We start from the raw sequence: 27,893 nt of genomic DNA on the forward strand, positions 1-27,893 counted from the left end.
TCGCACAGCAGCACGACGGAGTGGGCGGGGCTTCTAGCGGAATATTCAACAGGTGTTTATTTAGCGAACCAATGGGAGGGCCGAACTTGGAGGGCGCGCTTAAAACTGACCAGTACATGCAGTGTATGCAAATTAAGAGAAGGCGTGTTTACTGAGGTACACCGATAGCAAATACTGTACTATTACACTAAGTTGTGCATTTATTCATCAGAGGTCATTTATTATGTACATATCTATATTTATTAATGAATTATTGCCAGATAAATGCAACAAATTCAACAAATACTGGACCAACTCATAGGCCACGTTCTCAGGGTAAATATACTCTATATATACTATATATATAAATTAAATGGACCAAAATAAATGACCCAAAATGACTGAGGGGAGGGGGTGTGGAATGTCTGGTTCTGTTGACTTACATTGAAAATAGATTTTTTCTTTCTCCTGTGAAGTTCTGTTTGGAGTTACGAGGTTTTCTTCAGACAACAGCGATATAGAAGCACAAAGTGGAGTGATGTACTAAAAATAGTCTTTTACAAAGCAGGATTTCTCACTTTCACCCGATAACCCACTGCACGGATGGGTTAAATGCAAAGATGAAGCTTCCCTGTTGTGGGACTAGTAAGGGTCACTTAGCTGTGCAATAGGAAAAGAGCTGAGACATTCCTGATGGACAATCCTCAGTGTTCGGCTCAAGTTATCTGGTTAACTCAGAAATCCTGCTTTATGAAGTACCTCATAAGATTTCCAAGATAGCCAGATGTTGAGGATTACACAGTGTGCTACTCTCTATTAGCTCATACCTGCTGGCTACATATTGTGTTGTTCAATGAAATGGTGTGTCAATGTGTTAATATAACATAATACACAGCTCAGTTGTCCCTGGGTTTAAGTTTAGTTCTGGTCTATTCAGCATTCTACACAGGAAAATATAGTCCAGGATGAGGTCTAATCCCTGTTGGGAAAACCAAAACCAATCCTGTATCTTTTTAATATAAAAAAAGAACAAGGGAAAAATAAGTATAATACATTTTCACACGTCCTCGTGGGCCAACTTTGGTCTACAGGCCTTACTTTGGGCGGCTCTGTTCACACATTCACACATGCACACATTGAAATAACACTGTCATATGTTGTGCGTGACACACGTTATAAATTCTGGTTTATTATATTCAATGGCAGGGTTTTCACAAAAGCGAAACCAACGTTTCTCTTATTCCTGTACGAGGTCCACATGGCCCATCACTGCGCCTTGAACAGATGTCTATTTGTAACAGTAAAGGGATGGGATTTAGCCAACACCACCTTATTAGTTGCATATGTAGTAGACAGCTAGCAGCATTTATATATATACAAAGTACTGAATAATACGAGGACAAACTAATAATAGCACCACATATAAAACAAAAACAAACAAAAAAAAAAAATCACAAGCGCAACTGCTGGTGGATGTTAGAGACATTAGTAATTGAACACATCCTTTGGATGAATCTCAATTCACAATTGCACAAAGCACAGGTACAAATAAATGCAATGAAAAACAATAGTGGGAGAGGCTTCTGTCCATTGTTATTAACAAAAACGTACTCAAAGGAAGAGAACAAATGTGGTTCTGTGTTTTTAAACCCAAAAATACGTCCAAATTGAAGACAGTGTTTTGGGTCTCTGGAACATGGTAACAAGAGGTTAGAGCAGTTGAGTATATAGTATATATAGTAAACATGTATATAAAAGTGAGTGAGGTATAATAGCTTATAGACTAAAGCATACATGAAAAGACGCTCTACACATCTGTTAAAAAGTTACAGGATGAGGGATAAAGTGGTGTTTCATGCAGAAAGGCCCAGAGGACTAAATATTCACTGAACAGAGCACGGCCGAGTTTTATTACAACAAGAGATTGCATCGTCACACGGCAGTTGCATCGATTGCAACTCGACAAGTTATCGGAAAATGGCAGTACAGACTGAGCTAGATGTTGGTTGATGGTGAAAACCCACGGCCTGTAGACTTCAACAACATGTTAACATGCCATGTGTCAACATTGTAACAACAGGTTATACATCGAAGGTTATAATTTAAAATTTGGTCAACAAAAAAAAAAAAAAAAAACTGTGAACCGAAGTCCTTTAAATAAAAAAATAACATAAAATACTTTTCATAATACTGATGCCATAAAAAATAGTAATGATGGCCAAAGCCTCCGTATTGAAATGAACAGGACAGTGGTTTCTAATTCTGGTCCTAAAAATACCCCTGCCCTGGACATTTTAGTGCTTTTCCTACACCAACCCTCTTCCTGGAGGTGCAGAGTCAAGTTCCATTCTGCATCTAATATGCCTCCTTTCCTTCCCCAACACTAATGCATCTGATCTAGCCGATCAAACTTCTAAAGAAGCTAATGAGCTGGAGCAGGTGTGGCAGAATGTGGTTTGAACTAGACTCTATATAAAAGTAGAGCTCCAGGACCAGAGCTGGTGACCACTGCACTAAAATATGCTGGGCACGTGTAATCCAGGACCAGCATTGGGAAACATTGGAATAGAACAAAGGGCAAGCCTCCGGCAGGTCAGTTGCTCTCTTTGGTAGTGACGGTGACGAGCTGTTTGGCAGCTTTGGCGATGTCATAGGCGCACTGGATGAGCTGCTGCGTGACCAGCTGGGCGTCGGCGGGGCAGGAATCAGCCGGCGTGGCCCGGTGGCACTCGCCCTGCAGTCGACTGGCACTGGAGGTCAGCAGGCGCAGTGACCCGCGCACCATCTCTGAACTCGGCCTCTGAGAGGGGAGAGACACAAAGGGTATCACTTAACACAACCGTATGGCGTCAGCTGTTTATCTATATTTATGGCAGCTCGGGCAGTGTAGGTTAAACCCCTTTAACCCTAAAGGACATGTATGTCAGTCCAGACTTCTCAAGCCCTCACTCGTATAGCTCATTTAATACAAAATAACTCAATGTAGTAACTAAAGAAATGAGTCTTAAGAACAAAAGTCCACCCAGAACATCAGTGCTTGGACTAAGCCCTGAGTGATGTATTGACTGACCGACAGCAAACTGTATGACAGCAATACAGGTTAAATGAGTGAATCTGTACATAAAACACGCCGTAGTTATTATTACATAAACATGTAAAATGAATACAATTAGAGAAAATGAGATGCAAAAAAATTGTGCTAGTAGTGCTACAATATTTATATTATTTAACAGTGTCATTATTCTTATTTTATTTGACTATCCTATCAGTCAGCATGATTGGTGTGGCAGAGCATTCCTCACTCATATCCAATACCAACTGACTCAATATCCAGAATTTAAAGTTTCAGAATTTAATGTCTTTTCAACACTACTGTGTAACAATTACCTTCACATTAATAGTCACACATGCGATGGCTTGCTGCTGTCGGCTTTTGCGTTTGCTATGTCAGGTCGCTACTATGGTTTCTTATGGTTCTTATGCGTAACCATATACTCCCAACACACCAAACACCTTCCCGTCACATGTGAGCTTTTAACGCCTGATGTAAATGTCAAACCATCACCCAACATGGTCAGGAAAGCCTTGTTTAACCAAAACTACTGGGGCATAACTTAAAACGTAAAATATAAATATAAAATTACATCACCAGGCCTGCCACATTAAATTTTAGCTAATGATTTACTGGCATATGCATGTTTGCAATTACCAATTTAATAACCATGTAAAGTTTTATAGAACAAGCCTAAAGTGACTAAACAGGCTGATTATCTCACTTCCTAGCTGTCAAGACTTATTAGCTCCCAAATGATGACAGAAACAGCTTAAGCTCAAATAGACAAAAAGGACTCATCGCTGCCCTCTAAAGGCACTAGAGCATCAGTCAGAAGTTAGACCCGTTTCTTTCAAAAGACTCATGATGTGTCTCAATAAACGTGTTCTGCTTTATTTCTTTTATATGCATTCGCCTCAGCCCAGGGGATGTAAATGCACATCCTGCTTGCTGTGATGTAAACAACCGACTGTGAAAGCTAACAGCTGTGCTAACTGGAGTCAGCTGAAGAAGCTGCAATCAGACAATTATGTAACAACTGTAACAGACATCAGCCAATTTTACTGGCTATCCGAATTTTTCCCCAATTTCTAGCCACAATTACTGATCTTAAATCCATGAAGCACAGAAGCTTGTTTCAGCCACTTGAAAAAACAGGTTTTTAATAATGACTTAGCATCTAATAATTATGACTTAAATATCATAATTATAACAGCATCTCTCAAGAACATGACTTCTCAATAATGACTATTGCATAATTACTGCTTACTAGTCTATCAATTTTGACAATCTTCTCAATGACATTAGGTCAAAATTATGACTTGCGTCATAATAATGAGGTGTTGTAGTAAAGAAAATCGCATGATTATGACTCGGTCTCTCATAATGACTTAGCAGCTTATAATTCAGAAAATCTCATAGTTATGAGAAACTTCCGTTTTTTTCTCCAAGTGGCAGAAATAGGCTTCCATATAAATCAGTATTCCTGCCCCGATGTTTTGATACCTGAGCCTTATTCTTGATTAATAACACAAAAAACAAAACAAAACAAACAAACAAACAAACAAACAAACAAACAAACAAACAAACAAACAAACAAAACAGGTGCATTTAATATTAAGCAGTTTATAATAAAATGGCATAACATCTTCATCTTTTCTCACCTTGGGAAAGAGGGTAGCCATTTCAGTCACAGCTAGATGAATTCTTTCTGAACATGGAACAAAGCTGGCAGGACAGACAAGAGAGACAATGAAAGGCATTAAAGTTATTACCCGGTTATAAAACCAAAAATGCAAAGATATGCAAGGCCACAGAGCACACAATGCAGGAAAAACAGCACCGCTCGCATTAAAAAGCGTAACACAAGAAATCTAACATGTAGAATGTGACGTCTAACGTCTAAAAGCTTTTGAAGACCAAACATACCCATGTGACCATCTATGTAATACTCCAGCAGTAAAGCTACTTTTTAGCTTACTAATCACTTGACAGTATGGAATTTCAAGGTCACGATCTCATATTTGCAGAAGATTTAATTCAATTAAAACAGGTGGCATGATTTAAATCAGCTTAGCATGGCATTCACGATACCACAAGTGATTTGGAGCCTGGACATAGATTTATCACATGTACTTCCCTGACAGTCCTACTATGAAAACATTACTGAAGCTGAAATTCAACGTTGAATGGATCTGGCATAAAAAACAGTGATGAATACTCGCTGTATTCCGTTGTCCTATCAGAGTGATATGAATCTCACAGTTCACCCTGTTCTGGAGATAAGCCACTGATATGCTACTCTTTGGTACTAGTTCCTCATGAAATAACTGGCTGGTGCAAAACATTTCAATTGAATATCAGCTTGTGACAAACAACCAGCAAACAGATCAAACTGGTCAAAATCTCTCACTACTGGCACATTGTACCTGGTGAATTAATACTCTCCAGCAGTGCTTAATGTTCGTGGGTGTGGCAGGACAATGGAAAAAAGGTAAAAGCAAAACATTATCAAATGCAAACAAGGTACAAACACAAAAACACACACACACACACAGTCACGTGAGTAGGAAGCTTTGAGTAGGAAGCAGTCAGCAAAGCTTATGCTCTTGGGCAGATAAAGGTCTGCTGTGCAAGTAAAATTAGTGGTTTATCAACACAATGGCAATATGAGTCAATGAGTCAAAAATATTTTCATTTATACACAAAACAAACATCAACTGGATGGAAAAAAGATTGATCTGACAATAATGTTATGACTAAGCTATCTGTAAACCTGTAAGATCAAAGCTTTTGTGAATGAGTATAATTTGCCAAGACATGCGGGGGACTGTCTACACTCTGCAATCGCTATAATCAGGAGGGCGTGCTGCTCTGAATGCTAGCTGCGTTCGACAAACTCCCACCACTCGGCACCCAGACAAAAGAGCCACTGTCCCGGAGACAGGGGGCAGAGTACCAGAAAGCAGGGATCCTGCAGAGAAGGGTCTCTCTTAGCCTGCTCAGTGCAGGGCAGCAGGCCACTGAAACAGCCCTGACAGAGTTGGGAGATGCCTCGGAAGAGTCACACACACACAGGTTTGTTTTTATACAATGTCAGAACAGCGACATAAACCTGAGTCATATACTCAACCCATATAAATTAGATTGTCACATATTTACATATTTATGTATTAAAGGATCCATATCATTGACACCAAATTTTCCTGGACATAAAATATCAGCTGTTAAAAGTTTCCATTCAGTCCATTCATAGAAACTAAGCCTGTTTTGTATCCACTAGTTTTGTGATGTTACAAAAGCCAATACATTTACATCTACCGGACTATTCAACCTACAGCAGTTTAGCCCCAAGCATTCACCACTGACATTATAAGCAGGCCAGGCTGCTTTTTGACAGAACTACAATACAAGGCAGCCAAACAGAACAGAGGATATTTACATGCATCTGTCTTAAAGGCACAGTAGCAAAGACAGACTGTTCAATTCTAAGGGATAAAGAGGGGTTGGAAAATGGTCATGTAAAAGTAAATGATAAATTTTTGGTATATAAAACCACACAGACGTTAGAAATGGACCTCAGGGAAAACACAGAACAGACTAAAAGTACACGGATCCTTCTATGTTCAAGGTCTAACCTTAACTTCAGTGAAAAAAGAAGGTAAGGAGAACAAAAAAAATGGTTTTACCAAGGGATGCAAATTTCATCAAATAATGTAGACTGAGACTGTCAAAATATCAAATCATTACAGGGATAGATACAGACTGAGAGACATAGCACTCATAAGCAGTTCCAGGCATAAGCAATTATATGAAAATCAAGGGGTTGACAACAAAATTTTCAAGATTATATGACCAAAAACTAAAGAACTCGATGAAATGACTATTATAGAAGTCATACATTCTGAAGTCATATTTACCATTCATTACTAGCTCAAGTTTGAAGGAACAGAGATGCCATGACTGGGGCTAGTTTTAGTTCAGTGTACATCAGTAGCTCTTGAGAGCTGCCACCATCCATCACACCCTTCTCTTTAATTTTGTCCACCGATGTGTGATTTCCTCTCACCGCTGTGCAGTTTCTCTTGAACACAGATGAAACACCTGTCTGTCTTATTTGCTTTCGATATGATACATCACTATAGTTGTGCTTTCATCCTCTTGACAAGTGGAACCGTTTTTAGCTGCATGCTTCATATTTTAGTAGGCCTAACTATTGAGCGCTTATATGTACAGTTTATACATGTTCCTCAACTTGAATGGCAAACCTGGCTATTGAAATATAAGCGGTTATTTTTTGGACATGAAATAAAATTAACGCTTTTCTTTTTTAAAGCAGATAGATGATCGAACAATCGCTTATTTGTGGATTAACAGTTCATCATTAACATCCCTTGTTTTACCCTTTCCATTTAAAATAATAAAAAAGCACTCTACAAAGTCAGGTTATCTTCATCTTTGTGTTTTTTCAAAAGAAGTCAGGGCATTTCTTTCCCGAAAACATACAAATACAAGCACAAAGACATACAGGGGCACACCAGTAAAGTGGAAGTGAAAACAGAGGATGACGGTAAGACAAATAATTGAAGAGAATTTCTGTCAACTTCAGATTTCATTTCCCTTTTTCTTCTTCCATAAACAATGGTGGCTCCACAAAATGGTGCCAGGGTACATAAAATGCACTTCTGTTAAGGAAACTGAATACACAATATATCCAAATGTTTGTTCAGCTGCTAGCGGTGAACCCACCGATGTTCAATTGTGTGCACACAGCTTGTGTAATCTCCACAGAAAAGCACTGTCAATAAAATGAGATGCTCTGGAGTAGCAGCACATGAGCCTACGGTCACCATGTCCAACGGCAAGTGTCCGTACATGGGCACATCATGGGACTGTGGAGCAGTGGGAACTGTGTTCTCTGGGTTGAGTTGTGACCTAGAACCATTCATCCAACATCAGGACCGGACCTCCCTAATGCTTCTGTGACTGCACTCAAATACAACAATATTCCATCATCTAGTGTAAAGCCTCCCAGAAGAGCAGAGGCTGTTACTGCAGCAAAAGAGGAACAAACTAACTATTAATACCCTTGATAGTGACTGTGTGCACTGAAAAGAAAGTATTGCACTGAACTGTCTTGATTCAAATGGGTCATAGATTACATCAGCACATCTGTCTTGTAGTATTTTAATATATTAATTAGACATGAAGCGCAGATCTGAATCCAGTAAATTCAAAGCATTGCTTTCTTTATTATGTGACCTTACCTCTCATGTTTGTTCTCCTGGGCGGCCCGCAGCAGCTCCTGGATGTTCTTCGTGATCTGTTCCGTCTTGCTGATGACATCCTCTGTGGAAGGCAGAGTTGGGTCTGGCTCACACTCATCAGGGTCACCTGACTCAGGGATAGCCCCCTCTCCCAACCAGCCTGCGGTCCTGGGAGCACACACTGACCTGGTACGTGAAGCAGGGAAGAGAGTAGTGATACATTAGTCCAGTTGATTCCAGTCCTCGGCCATAGCAATACACTTCCTTCAGTCCCTTCTTGAGCTCAGTCAAGTGTATTAGACCAAGGAGAACCAAATATAGTGCAGATATTGGGCTAATGATTTTTTTTTGCAGCAGAAAGATTAAAAGAATTTATTTCAAAATTGCAAATTAAAAGAGCGCAATTTTCAAATGGCAAGGTCTGCCATTTTTTTATTATAACACATCATCAACAGCACTGTCTTAGATTTTAATTGAGTAAGTTTAACTTAATAACTTATCAACTTGTGTACATAACAACAGTACCACAACTAACTGGCAATCTGTCACACTATATTAAGCTATAAAAAGTGGATATGCTGGACTTCTTGGCAAAAGAAATTAAACATTTTAGTCACGAAAATCACAATATATTGTCCCCAAATCCTTCAAACCTACAGCTTATTAACAGTTTGTGCCGCCTTGCAAAATGGGCATGGGGGAAGAAAAAAAAAAAAAAACCCTCATTGGTGCAATTAGTAAGCAAGCCAACTTGTTAACCATAAGCGCATGTAATGGACATGGCTGGTAGCAGAGTAACTTCTGTGAAGCTGCAGTTAGCTAAGGAGCTAAGCTAACACATCTATCACAAACAATAGAATCAGAAAAATAAAGGCAGTGACTTAAGAAGGGCTCCAGGACTACAGTTGGGAACCATTGCATTAGTCAATACCTTGTGGCAGTCAAAGTTAATGGCCCAAAATAAGGCGAGCCCAACCCTGTTCCTGGAGATTTACTGCCCTGCAGAGTTTACTTCCAACTGTAATCTAACATATACGCCTTCCTATGACAAATGCTTACACATTAACTGGATTAGGCGTGTTGTATTAGATCTAAACTCTGTAGGGTGGCAAATGTCCAAGAGAAGGGATGGGCAGCCCTGCCTTAAGCACTATTTGATCTGGATTTGTTTGTCAGAGAGGGTTCATATGGGATAGAAATCTGTGTATTTTCGCAAAGTTACCACAGATAGTCTTTATATTTACATCAGTTTTATGTGACAGGCGGCACAGTGAAAAACGGCATAACACAAGGCCGTGTCTATCAGCAGGTTTTGTTGTTACATTATCATAAGGTGAATTTAAACAATTACGAAAGGCCACACACACACACACACACACACACACACACACACCCCTTCTAAGCCGCTTCTCCATCTGGGTTGCAGGGGGTTGAGAAAGGCCATTAATTGTGGAATTACTTTCAGACTTTATAATCATGGATATCAGTAAATCACTCAATCACTTAAATTACAGCACCTCCCCAGGTAAAGCTAGGCCATATCAAATAGAGTTTTAGGCCATTCTCACACCTAGTTCATTTGCTAAATTCCCCACCAGGGGTTGGGTTTTTCATTTGGTTCAGTTGGTTTCATATTGCAATTGCTAAAGTGCGCTAAATTATACATGCCAGTGTTCTCAGACTGGTCAGAAATTTGGTGGTGCTCTTTTACAGAAACCTCTATAAACGGTTGAAAGGCAGATTGTACAAAGTACAGCACTTTCTTTACTTTTTGAACCACTAGAAAAAGAAAAAGGAAAAAACGAGCTCTGATGTTGGGATTCCCTTACTTGATGCGGATCATCGTAACAGCGAACTGAAATAAGCCGGGGTTCATTACAAAGCGGAATGATGCCCATAGGCCTGTGCCATAACACTCGAGTCTAGTTAAACTGTCCAGGGGGATGGGGTGGTGACATTGATTTCAATAAGCAATTAAGTAAATAAGTAAATGCAACACTTGTGCAAAAATTGAGATAATCCCGTAATATTTGTGAAAAAAAGACCATAATAAAAGCTAGTAATAAAGAACCGCTAGGAAATGTGACCATCACACTAATATTAGCATCAGAGATAACGCTGCATGATCAATTTTATTTGATATGACTTTCCATGATAAATACATCAAGATCCATAATGACAGACCTGGCCTGTAGAAACATTGTATAAGTGCTGCTCTTACACCCAGTATTAAGTATTATGTATGTGAGGCAGTGATAGCTACTGTCACAACAAAAATAAAGAATAAATAAACATAAAAATCATAAAAATAAACAAAAGTCTGTTTGTGTAAATAAATTTGTTTTTGAATACTTTATAGAAAAAGCTGTTGAAGTTTGTTGTTTTACTGCTGACTGTCTTAGTCGTTCAGTGTGCAAAACTTTTATTTTGCCGAATAGTAAATGGTGCTTTTCTAATTCTGTGTTTTGCTATTTGCTTAAAGGAGAAGTTATATTTCTAATTACACTTTCAAAAAAATGTCTGTCTGTGTTAACCCAGACAGATGTGCACTTATTTTGATAATTTATCACTTCTCATATAGTCATCATGATAACCAACAGCTTTATCGAACATTGCATTTTTTACCAATACCATACAGCCCTAGGGACCTGAGGATGAATGAAACATGTCACCTGGTGTACAAGAACTGAGACATGATTTTACTCCTTTTTATTCCTTCTGAGAACTGAAGCTGTTTTGTCTGATGTCTGAAACCTGACACTGTGGTCTGAGGATACTGAGGATACTGAGGATATCTTAAAATGTACATCGTACCATCCAGGCTGCTTCCTGCACAGACTTGCATGCTTGCAGCACTGAAAATATTCAACAACAATCTCATGTACATTAGATACAATAAATGTGGTATGAATGTAGAATATCAATTCACCCCAAAAATTTCCCAGGTCAAAAATGTTCTTGTGTGGGAGTACTAGTGTCTTTCTTACGCCTCCTGCACCTTCCTTATCCAAGATATCAATTATTTAATTTTTAAGGTATTAAAAAATGATGCTACATTTAACCATCACTGGGGGCCGTTACCAAGGTAACTCTGTAAACTGTTTGACTGGTCAGCACCAAACAAGGTAAAAGCACACTGACACATTCAAGTGGAAATTGAGGAGCCGTACCCAGAGTCCTCCAACTCTGTGTGGTTGGGTGCGTTATCATAGTCGCTCTCAGGCACGCTGCTCTGGCCATCCACCCGGGAGCCCTGCAGTGGGAGAGAAGGAGTGGTGAGAGCTCTACACACAAACCCCATGCCTGCTTCCATCACAGGGCCTATCTTATTACAGAGAAATTCAACAGGGCTTGCTCAAGAGAGACACGGCCGTGTTAACAGCAGCCCAGGCAGACAGCGCATGTCAGGCTGCAGTAGAGGGGCATTTCTCATGCTTTAGGTGCAAAAACATGTGGATGTCATAATTAGGCTGAGGAAAACAGAGCATTACAGACAGACACATACTGGAAATTCATGCACAAGGCGATATACACTGAGTGTAACAATGAGCACAGCTTTTCAGCCTCACTGTAGTCATAAATGCAGCATCTGAGTGAGATTAGTAGCAGGGCAAAGTAGCCCTGTATCTCCTATAAAGACACTGTTATGAACTGAAATGGTGGTGGGTGTAGGTACGGAATGCATGCAGATTTGCTGAGGGAGGGGAGGTAAAGCTGTGGGTGGAAGTGGGCTGAGGAGGAGGGGTGACAGGGGAAGCCAGGCACTCCCTACAGAGGATGGCCTGTTCAGTGAGCGAGTACTTCACCCTTTGGGTTCGCTCATCCCACGACCAGGACAGGGAGGAGGGGAAGGTGGGGAGGGAGGAGGAGGCGGCCACGGAAGGACCCTTCCCAATCTAGAAAGGGTTCAAATCCAGTTTATGTACAGAGGCAGAGAGAATCTTCAAGGAATAGTTTGGCAAAAAAACAAAAACAAAAACAATTTACACAATTTTCCACTTACCCCAAATGTAATCGATTAGTCAAGACATGGTGTTCAAAGAACGCTTCTTTAGTTTTGCACCAGAGCGGCAAGGATTATGTAGCTAGCATGGTGAATGTCTACATCACACACTTATGTAACTGGGAACCACAGCGAGTTGTGACAAAGTCAACCAGACATTGTTTCTGACACTGTATGATCATGTTATATAAAAATGCACATTACATATCACTTATTAGCTTCTAAGGACGAGTCAGAGTTTTCGTATTTCTGAACAGGTCATAAAAGTTAAAACAACACAAATATATTTTTTTGCAAATTATATTCTTTCTAACATCACACACTGTCAAACAGAAGAAGCATAAGAATATGTCTGAACTGTGTCGTATGTTTTATGTCAGAGTTGATCTATTTAGTCCGAAGAAGTAAACACGGAAAGACTACTGCCCCCAGCTTAAGGCTACAGCACACTAAAGAAGAAGCTCTGCACTGCACTAGATCTTCTACTTCTGGGTAGCAGGTACTCCAAAGCGCAGGTACAGCACAGGCGCTGCAAAAATAGAAGCTGAAGCTCATTTTATAATCTTGATTGCATAGATTTAACAGCATAAAACTTCTTTTAGTAAATATAGGTAAATATAATAAATAGGTAAATATAGCAAAGCCCAGGTCTTTACTGAAGCGAGAGTGCGCGGTCAATACAAATGACTGACATGGTGTATTCAGGGGGAACTAAACTCACTGAGAAATGCCAGTAAAAATCTGAACAGGGCTTTTCTCTACTAACTAACTCTCTGTTTTCATGCTAAAAAGTTATGCGGTAGGTCTGGATAATTCAGAGAAAATATCTAATTGAGATTTCTCTGACCAATATTGTGACTGTGGTTTAAATTGCAATTATTCTTTATGAATTAAAGGTTCAGACCTGTTTTTTTTTTGCCCAATAAGATGCAAGCATGCACTTTTCCAGCTGGAGGCTTGAACACTGCATGTAGCTTACCAGACTGCCAGTTAGTTGTGGTTGTGATGTCATAGTATGTGGCTGTCTTGTTGGTTGTGCTGTTAATAATGTAGACTATAATAAAACTGCTCTTAATTAATCTTTCAGCCCATTCAAGCCAGATGTCACCTACTACAGATTTGTAGTTTGGGTTTGATGTAGTACAGTAATAAAAATACTAAGTGGCTTCACAGCCTCTAGTAGCATCTGGTGTGTATGTAGCAACCTTATACCTTATTAGTAAGGCATTATTTTTCAAATTGAAATGTGAGATTTGACCAAAATGCCTAACTCAATCAGCTATATCAGCATTCGGTGCAAAACAAACAAAGCAAACTCAAGAAACCAAAAACATCTTTGATCACCTCCATTTGGAGTAGGGGGAAAAATAATATACTGCCAAGGTATTCCTTTACATAATGATCTCTACACAATGGAAGGGGTATGACAATGACTGATGATTAACCAAACCTTAAATGCAAGATCAAATACTGAACAATACTGTTCACAGACTGAAAACAAACACAAAGCCAAGTGACAATCCTGCAAATCACGCACTGTTCCCTTTTGGGCCACACTTACGTTGGGTGGAAGGGGCTGGAGGGTGAGGCCGCCTGGGTCAGGGTGGGTACCGTCTGATCTGGGGTGATAGTGCTTCAACCCCGATCCGGTCTCATACATGGACATGGCCCGGCCTCCACGGGGTGGCAGTCGACGCTGGGGGTCCTGCGGGTGGGCAAGGCTGTTGGTCCCCTGCCATTTTAGACTAGTGTTCTCGTTTTGCAGGGAGTTAAGCTGGAGACATAGCAAACACATACACAGATGTTAACGGTTGCATCCATGTCATCCACAGTTTCTTCATAGAACTGTAGTTCAAAGATCATCTTACTTATTAGAGAGAGTGTTCAAAGTGACCCTTGCCCTGGTTTACTAATGACCACAACACCTAGTCTACTAGTAGCAGATTGTACATGAAGTTACCAAATAGAGTTTCAAATGATTCTGCAAGTTGAACTGTTTCAGAAAAAGTTCATGTTCTGCTTTGCCTCTTTTATCTAAATCTAAAAGTGTTTCATTCGCATGGTAAACACTCAAGAAGCAATAGAATCCGCTGGTAACTAGAGCTTCATCAAGACATACTATCTGATGCCTTATCAGACAGAAACGGGTCCTGACAGAAGCACCTGAGCAGCTACTGGAACAGGATCTGTTTCTGAGAGGAGCTGCTCAACAATGCAGATCAGATAACCATGGTGAGTAAGCACAGGGGCAGCAAGGTTTTAAAAGCAGCATACCACATGTTCTGCTTGACACAGTATGAACAAAGTAAATATGATAAGAGTAGGGATGGAGTATTCTAGAGAACATATGGGTAGAGTCACCACCTTGCTCTGCATGATCCTTAGCTCTTCACTCAGGTGGCAGTTGACCTTGAGCAGCTGCTGGATCTTGGCTTCTGATGCATTCAGAGCGGTCTTCACCTCCATGAACTCTTGCACCGTGATTGGTCCGTCGGACAGGTCTGATGACTCCGAGCTCTGGTTGGGAGAGACACAGTCAGAGGAGGAGAGAGGTCAGAGCACTGTCTGTTGATGTGATAAACAGCCACTATAGTTTGAGAAATGTGATGTGCCTGAGTGTAAACACTGGCGATGGTTTAAAGATGTTCTTGATGCAAACAACCTCCATTACTGCCCTGAACGGGGAACTGGTGGTTTGTTGAAGAAACATTTCTTCTGGGACCAACCGGGCCTAAAAGAGAAGGTTTTTTTTTTTGGATGAAGGTTTTGAAGCAAGTTGGAACTGGGCTTGTGTGAAGTCGAGCCCCCTAGCCATTGCCCTTTGACGATACTGTCATGGGGTATTTTGCAAAATAATTGATACTTTTTGATCCCACAACCGGGGAAATTCCACCTCCGCATTTAACCCATCCGTGAAGTGAAACACCGCATACACACTAGTGAATACATACACTAGGGGGCAGTGAGCACACTTGTCCGAAGCGGTGGGCAGCCCTATCCACGGCGCCCGGGGAGCAGTTGGGGGTTAGGTGTCTTGCTCAAGGACACCTCAAATAAATCATAAACCAGCTGTAAGCCTTCTTTACTGTAGCTGTGCAGTCTTCCCATGTCCCACAGGACTTTCAGTTTAACAATCACAGCCATGTGTAAGAAAAAAAAGGAGAACGATAAACCTAAACAACACATCAGGACTGATTCAGGATATAGACTTACTAGTTTTTAATACTGTACTTTTAAATGTGGCACTACTGGTAGGCCCAGGTGATGTGATCGGATATCGTTGACAACAAGCCTTAAAAGGTGATAACTGTCATGTTGGCGAAGAGAACTGACAGAACTAGACAGGATTAAGTTAGCTCAAAACATCTTGTTAATAACAGTAAATGATGTGTACGCAATATTTATTTCACATTTACTGTTTCTGTACAGCTCAAGTGACCCAGTGGTTCAGAATTAAATTACAAAATTTTTAAAAACATAATGCAGCATTTACATGTAAAGGCATCTACAGTGGAAGTCCAGAGGGGAAAAAAAACAAAGAAATGGGCATGGCTTTGCTAATCACTCCTCGACAGTCGATTCTTTAGTAAAATGTGTTTGATAAAAACAAAGCACTTCATCCCAGCCTCATCATCCTCACTGTGAAACATGGTAGTAGCAGTATCACAGTTCATTGCCACATAACCAGGACGGCTTGTTATCACTGATAGAGCAAGGAATTCTACAGAAAACATTTGGTTGAAATCACTGAAATCATCAAAGTGGACTACACAACTTACTGAAAGCAGAGGTACACATATTTTTTCCAACAAAGACTTTTAATGTTGGATCATTCTTTTCAGTAAATGGGTTGTATGTATGTTTCATTGGGTTTTCTTTATTCCTTTTAATGACCTGGATGAACCCAGAAATTCAGAGTTTGCAAACATTCTAGCGTCACTATTTTTTTTGCCATATTATCCATCCTGCATAAAATAACGAGCTAAATAAATCCAATCCAAATTTAACGACACATGCAGTTGTTCAGTGTTCTATAAATGCTGTTGATACCCAAAATATGCCCAGATGCCCAGCACACAATCATATAACTTATTCCATGAACAATAACATATATTGCCCACTCCTACTGGGAAGTACCTTTGTGCGCTCATCTTTGCCAGATGCTGGCTCCCGTTCTGTATCTTCGTCGGATGCAACGCTGTCATAGTCAGGCTGATCCAGCTCCTGACTCTCACTCCCATGGCGGCTGCCAATATCTTTTAGAATCAGCTCCACGTTATCTTGGGGTGGGGGGGGGGAAGATCAATAAAAAGTCAAAAGGGCGGCAATCTGGGGTTTACAAATAAATGCATTAATAAAGCAATTACATAAAAGCTTTGAAAGGCACTCCCTACCTTTGACATTGTCTGGGGAACTCCCTTGCTGACGCCGCTTTGCATCAGTTAAAATGTCAATTACAAGTGTGGCAAACTCATGGGCATTAAACCTTGCCAGCTTCTGTCTGCCCTGTATTACAAATAATCCAAACAAATTCAAATAAAATCAAAAAAGAGGAAGGATTAGCAACTCATTATATGAGGCTAAAATAATATGCGAGAAACTTGAAGAGCATGTGAGCGAAGTGCTGCAAGCTAGTTTACCTGGTTTCTGGTGGATGAGTATTCAGGGTTAACAGGAAGGAAAGGAACCACTGTGGTTTCGGTCACCAGGGTGCTGTGGTTCTGCGTAGCGAGCCAGACTGCAACCACAAACGTGAAGGTACAATAAGTACTGCAACCATTTCACATGCCTAAGAACAGCAAATTACTATAAAAAAAAATTAAAAAAAACTATACACACTGCACAGCTTTTTATGTTTACTACTCACAAAGTAACATATTTATTCCTTTTTTTTTTCTTTTCGGACGCAGTGCAGATTCAATTTTAACTAACCTGCATCTGTCTCTCTTCGATCGACTTCATCATAAACATCCATGGCCAACTCTTCAAACTGATGATTGCTGAGCTGGGAATCAAAAGCATGCTCTTTAATAAAGTGCTATGGCTTAATGAATCTCGTAATACAAATAATCAGGTAAAGGCAGAGACCACTAAGTTACAAGTTGACCATTAAGTTATCAAAATGACCATTAAGTTACAAGTTATTCACTTTTCAGTGTCAGGAAAAAAAGCAGAAAACATATCTAACAGAAAATTACACACAGAAGCCTCATCAACTAAATAGAATCATTTTTTTTCAGTTTAATATCTAGTGTGTCCATCCTTTGCCTTTATAGCTGTCAGGAGACTTGATTTCAGTCTTTCAAACAAAGAATATTTTTCCTATATCCCTAAATTTGAAAACTACAAAGAAACAAAAAAAAAATTCTGCTTACTGATTGGAGTTTTTTCTTTGCAGCTTTGGCCAGCTCTGACAAATCCAGACTGCTGTATCAAAACATAGATAAAAGCATATGGTCAAATAAAGTCAACTCAAGTAGGCTATAAAAAATAAAAATATGGACAACGTGTGACAAACGTACTACCATTCTGACTTACACATTTCTTATCCATTTAATGTGAGCATGGAGGAAAAACCATATCAGAGTTACACTGTGTACATGTTTTCTCAGTTATTGATAACGCTAGAAAAAGAATTGTAGAGTGTGAATCTTACCTGTCTGCTATCTGGGGGATTATAAAGTGCTGCCCATTTTTATGATCTGAAATAAATGTGAAAAATGTGATTTTTATAACTATAAACAAATGGCTCAGTTTTACCCTAAAGAACCTGCAGAATATGCATCAATGCATTACATAGCAACCGGCTTGAAACCCACCAGTCTTGACATGCAGAATGTCTGCACACTTCCTGGTACTACTGTACCTACTGGTCTTGCGGAGGGCTGCAGTGGTCATAATATTCACAAGGCCTGCCCTCCCACACCGTTCAACACGTTCTGAATTTTTTATTATTTTCAGATGGTGCAGTATGATTCAATGCATATGGCAAACGTGAAGCCGTATCGAACACAGGAAATGAGACAAGCGGTAGAATTCGTCAGGAGGCTGCTTGACAGACTGAAATAATTATTTGACTGCTGTACCAAAGCAAATAGCAGCTTTTACCTTTTGTGAATACGAGTGGCATCATTTATAAAAAAAAAAAATCTGATCTTAAAATGGCCATACATGAAAATTCACACAAGCTACTTCTTAGACAACAAGATAAATGAATTGGACACTAATGTTACCACAACACCAGCTACTTCATGTATGTCTCACAAACATGTTTACTATAGTAATGATGTCGTACTTCGTTTGAGTACATTTATTTTTGTCTTGTAAGGTTCTATATAGAACCGTATACAGCACATTCTCCATCAAGCTAAAAAACCCCCTCATAATGCAAAGAACACTAATCATGTAAAGGGTTGTTCATGGTTCACTCTTTACTAAAGAACCACTGGAGAACCATCTTTATCAAGTGTGAAGATTTTAACATTTTAACTTTTAAAGCACACAGTGATTCAAAAAGATTAATCCGATTTCAAAATTATTCCCTTGTAAATCTTTACAAAACAATGCTGTAAACTGTAAATGGCTTAAATGAGCATAAAGTTATTATGTAATTTTACAAGTGCTCAATATGAACCTCTTCCAGCTGTACAGACATCAACGCCATGGGCTAATTCATCAAATATTCGACTGAGCATGTTAGCTGTCACTGTACTTGTGGCTCTTTCAATGCAATTTTGGAGATCATCCAGTGTTGTGGAACCAACGGCAAATTCTCTGAGCTGTTGGAGGTTCACTGCTGATGAAACTCGTGCTGCACAGTTATGACAGACTCACTTTTAATGAAGTGGAGAACGGAAAACGCTTTCTGCTCAGGGGTCGCCATCTCCTCACAGACAGAAGAGAGCCATCTCCTGGTGACTGTCAGAAACTCTAGGACCCCCTCTTACATTTGGTATGTGATTGGCTCCTAGGCGCGGTTGTATAATGATGGCGCTTTGCAATCGGGCGAATCTTTTTGAATCACCCTGTATGTTGCACTCATTGACACTAAAAGTAGGTAATTCATTATAGTACTGAATATTTACATCACTTATCTATTCATTCATTCATTCACTTGCTCATGAAGAAGAGAATATGTTGCGCTACACTCTTTCATTTATCTTATTAAAATTAATTCCACCTGTGCTGTTACTTAATCCCCCCCCACCCCCTGATAATAACTGTATCATTCCACTAAGCACTGGTTGCCAAGTAATAACTAGCTTTATGTTGCACCTAACTGTACTAAAGCCTTACTCGAATGTGATTATATTTAAATGAGGTCCTGAGATAATTTCCTCTTTTACAGGTGCTTCTCTGCAATTTTACTGCCACCAGATCAGCCACGTCAGTGCCAGTGATTACAGGCCTACTGTTTTTTACCAACCGCAGTGCTGCGCATATCAGAGGCCCCATAATAAATATATTAAACATTTTCCAAATCATGAAATGAAAAATGTGTGCTTTTGAAGAATCACTCAACTTGGCCTGGGCGGTAAAACTTTGACTCTATACACTACCTTAGAGAGCACTATCAGGAGAAGAAAGAAAAGAAAATGAATGAAAAAATGCCATCCCAAAGGCTTATTAAAGGGATAAAGCAGTGCTTTATACATTACTTTACATATGCACTACTCATAAACTTTTTTAGGACTTTTTTTTGGATTGTTATCTAGAAATAATTATCGGTTCCTCAAAGATCCAATGGTCAATTCTGATACATTAATATATAACTAAACAATTCTATTTTTACATTTACGCCATTAATGTATGTAAATGCAATAAACACACATCTTAAAGATAATAAGAAGAAAGTCGCCTGTGCCATGGTCATTTCTGCCAGACATTTTTTTTAACAGACATCTCCCTGAAAAAATAATCCAATATAAAACAGGGCTTATGTTTATACTTCAGCACATATAAAAACATTAGGTAACTTATGAGATAATGTTTGATTTGCAGCCTGTTTGATCAGATCCTGAAGAAGAGTGTGGTGAGCAGGACTACATCGAATTGCCCCATGGCACGTTTTTCAGTTGGCAGCTGTGAGGTGGAAAAACTAAAGCTGGAATTTGCCAGAAATGAACAAAATACATTTTTCAACAAACAAGATGGGCTGCTGAAAGTTTTACAGACTGAATAGAACAAAACCACATTCAGGTTAATCTGGTAAACACTGAAAAAGCCGAGCTGAACCTGATATTGTAACAATTTTATGGTTCTATCTGTAACACCAGCTGTACTACTTTATGCCTTCGGCTCAGGCCTGTAACCCACATCCTCTCATATCCTACTGCTATATTAAGAACCTACTTACCCGGCCTTCTTCCACACAAGTAGAACGCTAGCCTGTCCGTCAGTTCATACTGGATCTCCACCAACCTGTCAGCCAGCTCCTGGTGCCCTGCTTGTCTACAGAGTGAAAAAAAGATGTTATTACTCAGTGCAAGGACAGCGGAATCTACATAAAATTATTTGAGGATAAAGAGAAAATATTTTATATCATTGTGAATAATAACATAACATGAGATTTATGAATACATCCAAAAATGTGCACCCCCAAATATACACCACATTCTGTTGATCATAGTTTATATCAAATGCCAAAAACTTCCCAGCACTAAATATTTTCAATGCCAGGAGTCTAAGCTTGCATCCGTGAAGCCTCACTGCACTCATATATGCATTACACTGTAAACTCAATTAATTAAATAATTAAATTATCAGTTGCTTCAGCCATTTAGATCTATTGAAAATATATATACACTGTCCTGCATTCCTGCACAGTAGTCTGTAGAATGAGATTTTCCAGTTTAAAAGCTAGGAAAACCCCCTTTTGATGATGCGTCTTAAATGTGAGAGGAACCTTTAAAAAAAACTACAAGTGCTTTGGTGGCAGATACTTGAGGGTGGGCTGTTTGAAATGCTTTGTTTCCCCAACAACTGGCTGTTAATGCAGAAGTAAGCCAGATAGCTAATGTTACTACTCGGAAGCTGAATATCATGTCTGTATTATGTATGATTTCATTCAGAATTTCTTTATTGCTGTAGTGGATACTCAATGGCAGCAGGGCACATGTGCAGAATGCATGCTGGTTACTGTAGTGAGAACACATTGATGGAAGAAAACACAAAAAGGATACAATATCCTCAATTCTACTAAACCGCATGGCTGAGAGATGCAATGTTGCACTGCCGAATACTGAACAACATGACAAATGACATTAAAAGGCATTTTCTCATCGGAATGTCCTCTTAACTATCAATTACCATCGGCCCCGAAATTCAGTAACTGCGCATCTCTACAACTTTCATCTGGCAGGACTGTTACGAGTCAGTGGTAAGCGTTACCTTGCATAATCAATAGGAGTGTTTCCACTGCTGTCTGGAGCACCAGGGTCTGCACCGTACACAGTAAGGAGCTCTGCTTGTAGCACCTGACCAGCTTTAGCTGCCACATGTAATGGAGTGTTCCCTTTCTCCTACAAAAGAAAGCATCTAATTATGTGTCCCAGTACTTACACCTGCCTGATAACAATTAAATGAACATAATATGTGATATTAATAGTGAATGCTAAAAATAAATACGTAAATAGATAGATATAGACACACAGACAGATAGATAGACAGATAAAACTGCCTCAATATAAAAGGCCACTGCACAAATCATTGCACATATCACTGAATGTGTATATTTCAGTAAACTGTCACAAAAGTGGGTTAAACAACAACAATACACAACCTTTCATAACCTCCTACACTGAAACTTACTGGATGGAAAAAGTTGGCCTGTGCTCCCAGAGACAACAGCCTCAAACATGTCTCCAAATTTCCAGTCCGCACACTTGAGTGGAGTTGCTGAAAACAGTTAAATTATTAATCAGCTTCATTTTAAATTCCGATCTAATTAGGGAATTACATTTGCACAAAATGTAGGCAAACAGCATATTATACTGATACATCACCATATTACTCACAAATCTCAGAGAAATTACATATAAAGCATAAAGTACTCCACATCTTCATTGCTCACCTTGCTCAGGTCCTTTGCAGTTACACTATCATCCTCTCGACATGGCATTCGATGGACAAAAGCCAACATTTGGTATTTGGCCTTTATAAACTCTGTTTTATTAGGACTACGAAAAAGAGAACCACGTTTAAGGGGAAATCCATTTCTCAAACTTTCAAAGTTCAATTGCTAAAATGTCAAAGTAAGAATGGTTTGATGGGACATGGTGCACTGTAGAGAAGCTTAGGCCCATTTCACCCCTCAACCCCACCACTTATCCCTTAGCCCTCCATTATGCATGTTCACACCTAGGGGTAGAGAGAGGGGTAGGGTGAAGTGTTAGGGCTGCATGGCCCTTCAAACAGAGGTTTTCAGAGGCACAATCCAAACGGACTGTTGTGAGAAAATAAAAAAAATAAACAGCAAGATGGCTGCACAAGCAACTAAAGAAAGGCACAAATTTAAGTATTTTCTCCCTTAAAAATTATGATAATCCCTTTATAATTAATTTAGTTTAATGACATTTCAATGTATCAAAGTCCTTTTCTTCATAATAAGCATAAAAATGCTAGCAGTATGCTGATGTCTCAGTGGCTAGCTAGTTAAATTCCCAGTTCCACCTTAAATGGTGCAGCAGTTACATTCCACCAGAGAGTGGTGGAACAGAAAACGTCAAACAAGAAGCTGACAAACAGCTGACTTCAGCTTCATATTACTGAAGAAATAGTGGCTAATTATAATTGATTGCCACATCTGTCCTCTTTGAACACATATGATGCCCTAAATGTAACTAAAGCCCAGCAGTGATGTTGCTGAACTTCACCCTCTTCGGCTGTTACTGCACACTGGCAGGGTCGCCTACAGAGCAGCGCTACTAGCCTTTTACTGAAGCAACGTTCTTGTTTATCTGAGGGCCAGGCCTTGTCGTAGGGGAAGATTTCAAGCACCCCTTGTAACTCATTTCTGAGAGGCAAGGTCTCGAAAACAAGGGATAAGGGTAAAAATATGAGGATTGGGCCTTACAGACTGATTTCTTTACAGTGATTGTGGTAGGAACCAAGGGTCGCAAATATAGCCTTTGTGATCGCAATATAAAATAACCAGTAAAGTTTCTCTTGAACGGACCATTTCGCATGAAACCACTCTGAATGACTTTGCTTACATCTTAACAATTTAATCATGCAGAAATTCTGAAAAACAGGTGGAGCCCTTCAAAACACAGGTAGGTTTAAACATCATATTAAATTCTCACAAATTAGTTCAAAAATGAACTAACTTTATTAAACACCAGCAAACTACTGCTCGCCATGCATGTCTGAAACAATGGTACGGTTACTTTAACGAAGCTACTACAACAAGATTTCAACGTGTAATGGGAGTTAGCACTCACTGCACTCTGTCCTGTGGGTTGGCTTTGCGTTTTCCACTCATGATGGACGAGGGGTCGAGAAGACTATGCTCCCAGATTGAATTCGCCCCATTATTGTATAAAGTCTGTACCATCTGTGATGGAAAAGAAATGACAGGAACATGAGATCTTACAGTCACATGCAGCAGTGTCGTTAGTTTAGCTTCATTCATGAACGCCCACCTCTGTTTCAGTAATCAGCATCTATCCACACTAAAGCAACAAGAAAGAAACCACACCAGCTACCCACACTGCTTCTATTTTTATTTAAGGAACTGCGACACAATACCCCCCATTTCCTCATAGCTGCAGCACACACAGTGAAGCCCTACAATGAACATGAAACATCCAACAAACATCCGCTCTGTACCTGTAACTGGGATGGGGGCCACGCTGTGTGGGTCAGATGGCGGACCTGAGAGCTGTGGCGGCCCAGGCCCCTGTGGATGCTGCAGCATTCATCACAGATAAGAACTCCCCTGTTGATCGAGGCCCAACGAGGCTCTGCGGAAGACAAAAAGAAAAAGAAGTTACTACATTACTATATGTATTTATGATTTGCATAGTGTGTTTTGATTAACAAGTAACTCTGTGATTTCTTTCAGGATTAATTAAGTTTCTATAAACCGGACTACATAAACTTAACAAAAGTTTCGTGTCTTTACTGGACACGGGTCAAGCCTAGTGTTTTACTGAGCTGTCAGTGGTGATTGACCATTGCTAATCCTTTTCAGTCTAGTTTCAGGATTAATACTGCTCTGGAAAAGCAGCTAATAGAGGAACACATTTTCACAGAATCATGAAGCAAACACTCAAAATATCTTCATTCTACTAAAGTGACTCATTTCCACTTTTGTCAGGGCCATCTTTATTTGGACGGCATTCTCTGGCACAGTTTTTAAATGTAGGCTACCAAACTAATCAAGTCAGAAACTCATGTATAGTGATTTAAAGACCCAGGGAACCTAAAGCTGTGTTTTCTTTATTAGGTTAGTCTTGCTCTTGCAGGCAAACAGTAAACATGCACTAAGTTTACCCACTGAACAATGTTCCAATGACCTATAAATGACAAGATATACTTCACCATATTTCTCTCCTCTCAGTGTAAACTGTGCGGTCCTGATCTTGGATAACACCTCTGTAAGCACTGCCCCCAACCAACCACAGGGCCGTCCCCTCTTACCCCACCCACACAAAACAGTTTTAGAGTCAGAGAAACTCAGCAAGCTAAAACTAACACAGCATAAACAAAAGCTAGCAAGCTAGACCACCTGTCTGTAGCTGCCTGTCGCCTGTTCTTTCGTTTATACATGCATCCTCTTTCCCATTCATGCATCGCTTCATCCATCCATCTGTCCGTCCTTCTGCATGGACGTTCAGTTACCGTCACATAAAAGCTGGATAATGATGTTAGTTCTGTATGCGCAGGGGGGGTTCTCAGAGAGATCTGATTAGCGGTTTTTAAGCCGTGTTTTATTATATTTACATCTTATATTTTTCATTCAAGCTTTGCTGGATTTTGAATGTAACACTCAAGTTTAGTATCATACAAACATTTGTGTTCACTGCTACTATAACTGTGACTGGTCTGATGGTCTGTTATTAGCCTGAATGTTCAATAAAATGGAGAAAGGACACTCTTTACCTTAGGAATAATTTCAGTGTCACTAACTGCAACTCAGTAAGAACTTAAGAAAAGCTACTGTGTGTACAGCTGATATGAAATACACTACACTGTCTAAAACTAAAGATTATGCTGGAATAACACAGAATATTATTCTCCCGAATTCATGATTTTGTATCCTTTTTGTTTGGTTTTTGCCTATCAATGTTCTCTCACTACATTACCCAGCATGCATTACACAGTACAACGATTACAAATCCCCCACTGCTGCTGGAGCACTTGTAGTTTTCCCCAAATGTTCCTTCCACCTTCAAGGTACATCATCAGAGGAGAGTTTTCCCTGCCTTTAAACATATATATACCACTTTAGAGTCTACTTGGATACCGTAGTATGAGGAAAGTAGGCATGTTATCAACAGATGTAGTGATGGTGGCATTTTAATTACGGCTTGCGCGCCTCTTTAATTGCTTTGTACGAAGCTGTGATTGAATGTAAACAGATTTTACCTCAGATAAAATACAGAAGACTGCTGCATGAAGCCTGACGAGTAGCAAACACATTAACCTAACGTTTCTCTAAATCCTAGCTACAAAAACATCTTCACAAACAGCGTCAAATTCCCATTATATCTTCGTTTTTGCTGCCACTTGTCGGCATCCACAGGCACAGAGCTAGCGCGTTAGCCAGCTAGCGCCTTAGCCGGTTTAGCCAGCCACTAGGAAAGCAAACGAGCAAAAATGAAAGGAAGCAACAAACTGAATTAAAACCCGCTGCACTAAAATGAAAGTGAACTCTGTGTGTTTATGTCAGCAAAAGCGTTGCTATCTGTCTTTTCAGTCCAAGATGGTCTTCCGTTAGATCGCTAACGGATTTGCTAACGTTAGTTGAGATGGTCTTACCGGGGGCGCTGCAGTCAGCGCAGATCTCCCTGTTGCGAGGCCTCATTGACATCCTTTACTGCAAAAAAAGTCGGTGAAAAATGGTCCTTTCTTTCACAGTCATGAGACGGAATACATGTGAAACAGCCAAATATCTACTGGGGAACTGTACTGCGGGGACAGAAAGTAAGTGGACTGAGAATAATTTCGCCCTTGTTGAGCCTTTTTTCAACTTCCTGAATGGGGAGGTGACCGAGCGGTGTTATTTTTTCCCCCACCTGTATTCCGACAAGTCCCGCCTCCTGCGGTAAGATTGGCTAATAATGCTCCGCTTATGAATTACTAGCCAATCCTAACGTAATATGCAAATAGAACGCTGCTTTTGCGTATTACTATTCGATTCTAGCACGGGGGCGGGGTTTGTCCGAATACATGTGGGGGAAAAATAATAACGCGGTGAGCGGAGCTGCCAATCAGAGAAGGACCACTTTTTTCTGAATTCTGCAAAACCTGTAATGAATATTGAAGACGATTTCCTATGGAAGCCCGTTTCCGCCACTGGAAAAATATATACAGCAATTTAATAAGTCATAATAATGAGATTTTCTATGACTTACTATCTCATCATAGTGAGATAATGTCTCACTGAGACACTAAGTAATTATTATGAGATACTAAGTCATTATTATGAGAGAGCAAGTCATAATGAGATGCTAAGGGTTAATTATGGAAAACGTTCTATTTATTCTGACTTATTAAATGGCTATATATTTTTCTCCAGTGGCAGAAATGGGCTTCCACAGACTGCATCTGATTTAGACAGCAGCTTTACACTGTGCAAATATTCATGATAAATGGACTAAATAGGAGACATAAATGTGAATAGAATCTCTTTACACTGACTTGTATGCAAATATTCATGATAAATGGACTAAATAGGAGACATAAATGTGAATAGAATCTCTTTACACTGACTTGTATTCAAATTTAAGAATGTTCTGCCTTCTCCTGTATATTTATATTTAGCTACAATGTTGGGATAATTCCTCAAAAAAAGTAATTCATTACAAGTTACTAATTACTTCTCTCAAAATATCATGAGATTCTGCTACCTACTACTTCCTTGAAAAAGTTATCTTAATACTTATGACTTTACTTCTTACTCTGTACCAAATGACTTCACTATATTTAGGGGTCCAAGCACTGTAGGAGCATAAACCCCCACTGCTTTTCCTAGGATTTTTCTTCTTGTCGTTATTTTTTTTTCCTCCCTAAAACTGATTGGGGAGCAGATACGGTCATCCAAACACCAAACTTAGAGGGTAGGTGTAGTAACACATCCCCCCCACTACTCACGCAAGTCAAATGACCCCAATTGGCCTCATGGTTGCCTGATGTCTGGGCATGGTTCAAAGAGTCCAAAGAATCCCAGGGAGCCTAGGGAATTCAGGAGGCAAAAAGAATTCAGAGTGGAAATAATTACAGCCGATCCAATGGCAGTTTTTGTGGCATTGCTAGTGCATTGATATTATGAAAATGTCCTTAAGTATTGTGATATGTTTTTGCTATATCGCCCACCTCTACAACAGACCATTCATTATACCCCATCAGACTGCTGCTACATCTGACA

The 27,893-nt window shown here is 39.7% G+C and overlaps 1 protein-coding gene across 5 annotated transcripts; it reads right to left on the minus strand.

Moving 5' to 3' along the window:
- Positions 1-1,134: 1,134 nt before the first annotated feature.
- On the minus strand, positions 1,135-26,526 carry git2b (G protein-coupled receptor kinase interacting ArfGAP 2b). Of its 5 annotated transcripts, XM_017710764.2 has the most exons (21): positions 26,285-26,526; positions 24,131-24,264; positions 23,743-23,855; positions 22,374-22,479; positions 22,112-22,198; positions 21,692-21,822; positions 20,658-20,752; positions 17,958-18,003; positions 17,840-17,845; positions 17,677-17,728; positions 17,234-17,306; positions 16,942-17,039; positions 16,696-16,807; positions 16,439-16,581; positions 14,666-14,818; positions 13,863-14,075; positions 12,105-12,194; positions 11,469-11,551; positions 8,299-8,484; positions 4,696-4,759; positions 1,135-2,779 (listed from the first exon to the last, which is right to left on the minus strand). In XM_017710764.2, exons 1-21 carry the CDS (start codon positions 26,334-26,336, stop codon positions 2,573-2,575), a joined length of 2,244 nt encoding a protein of 747 aa, XP_017566253.2. In that variant the 5' UTR covers positions 26,337-26,526; the 3' UTR covers positions 1,135-2,572. The 5 variants fall into 5 exon arrangements, with proteins under 5 accessions (XP_017566253.2, XP_017566255.2, XP_017566254.2 ...); XM_017710766.2 differs by lacking the exon at positions 17,840-17,845 and having other exon boundaries at positions 17,677-17,725; XM_017710765.2 differs by lacking the exon at positions 17,840-17,845.
- Positions 26,527-27,893: the final 1,367 nt, after the last annotated feature.

The sequence above is a fragment of the Pygocentrus nattereri genome, chromosome 18, assembly GCF_015220715.1.
Source record: "Pygocentrus nattereri isolate fPygNat1 chromosome 18, fPygNat1.pri, whole genome shotgun sequence".
NCBI classification, from domain to species: Eukaryota; Metazoa; Chordata; class Actinopteri; order Characiformes; family Serrasalmidae; genus Pygocentrus; species Pygocentrus nattereri.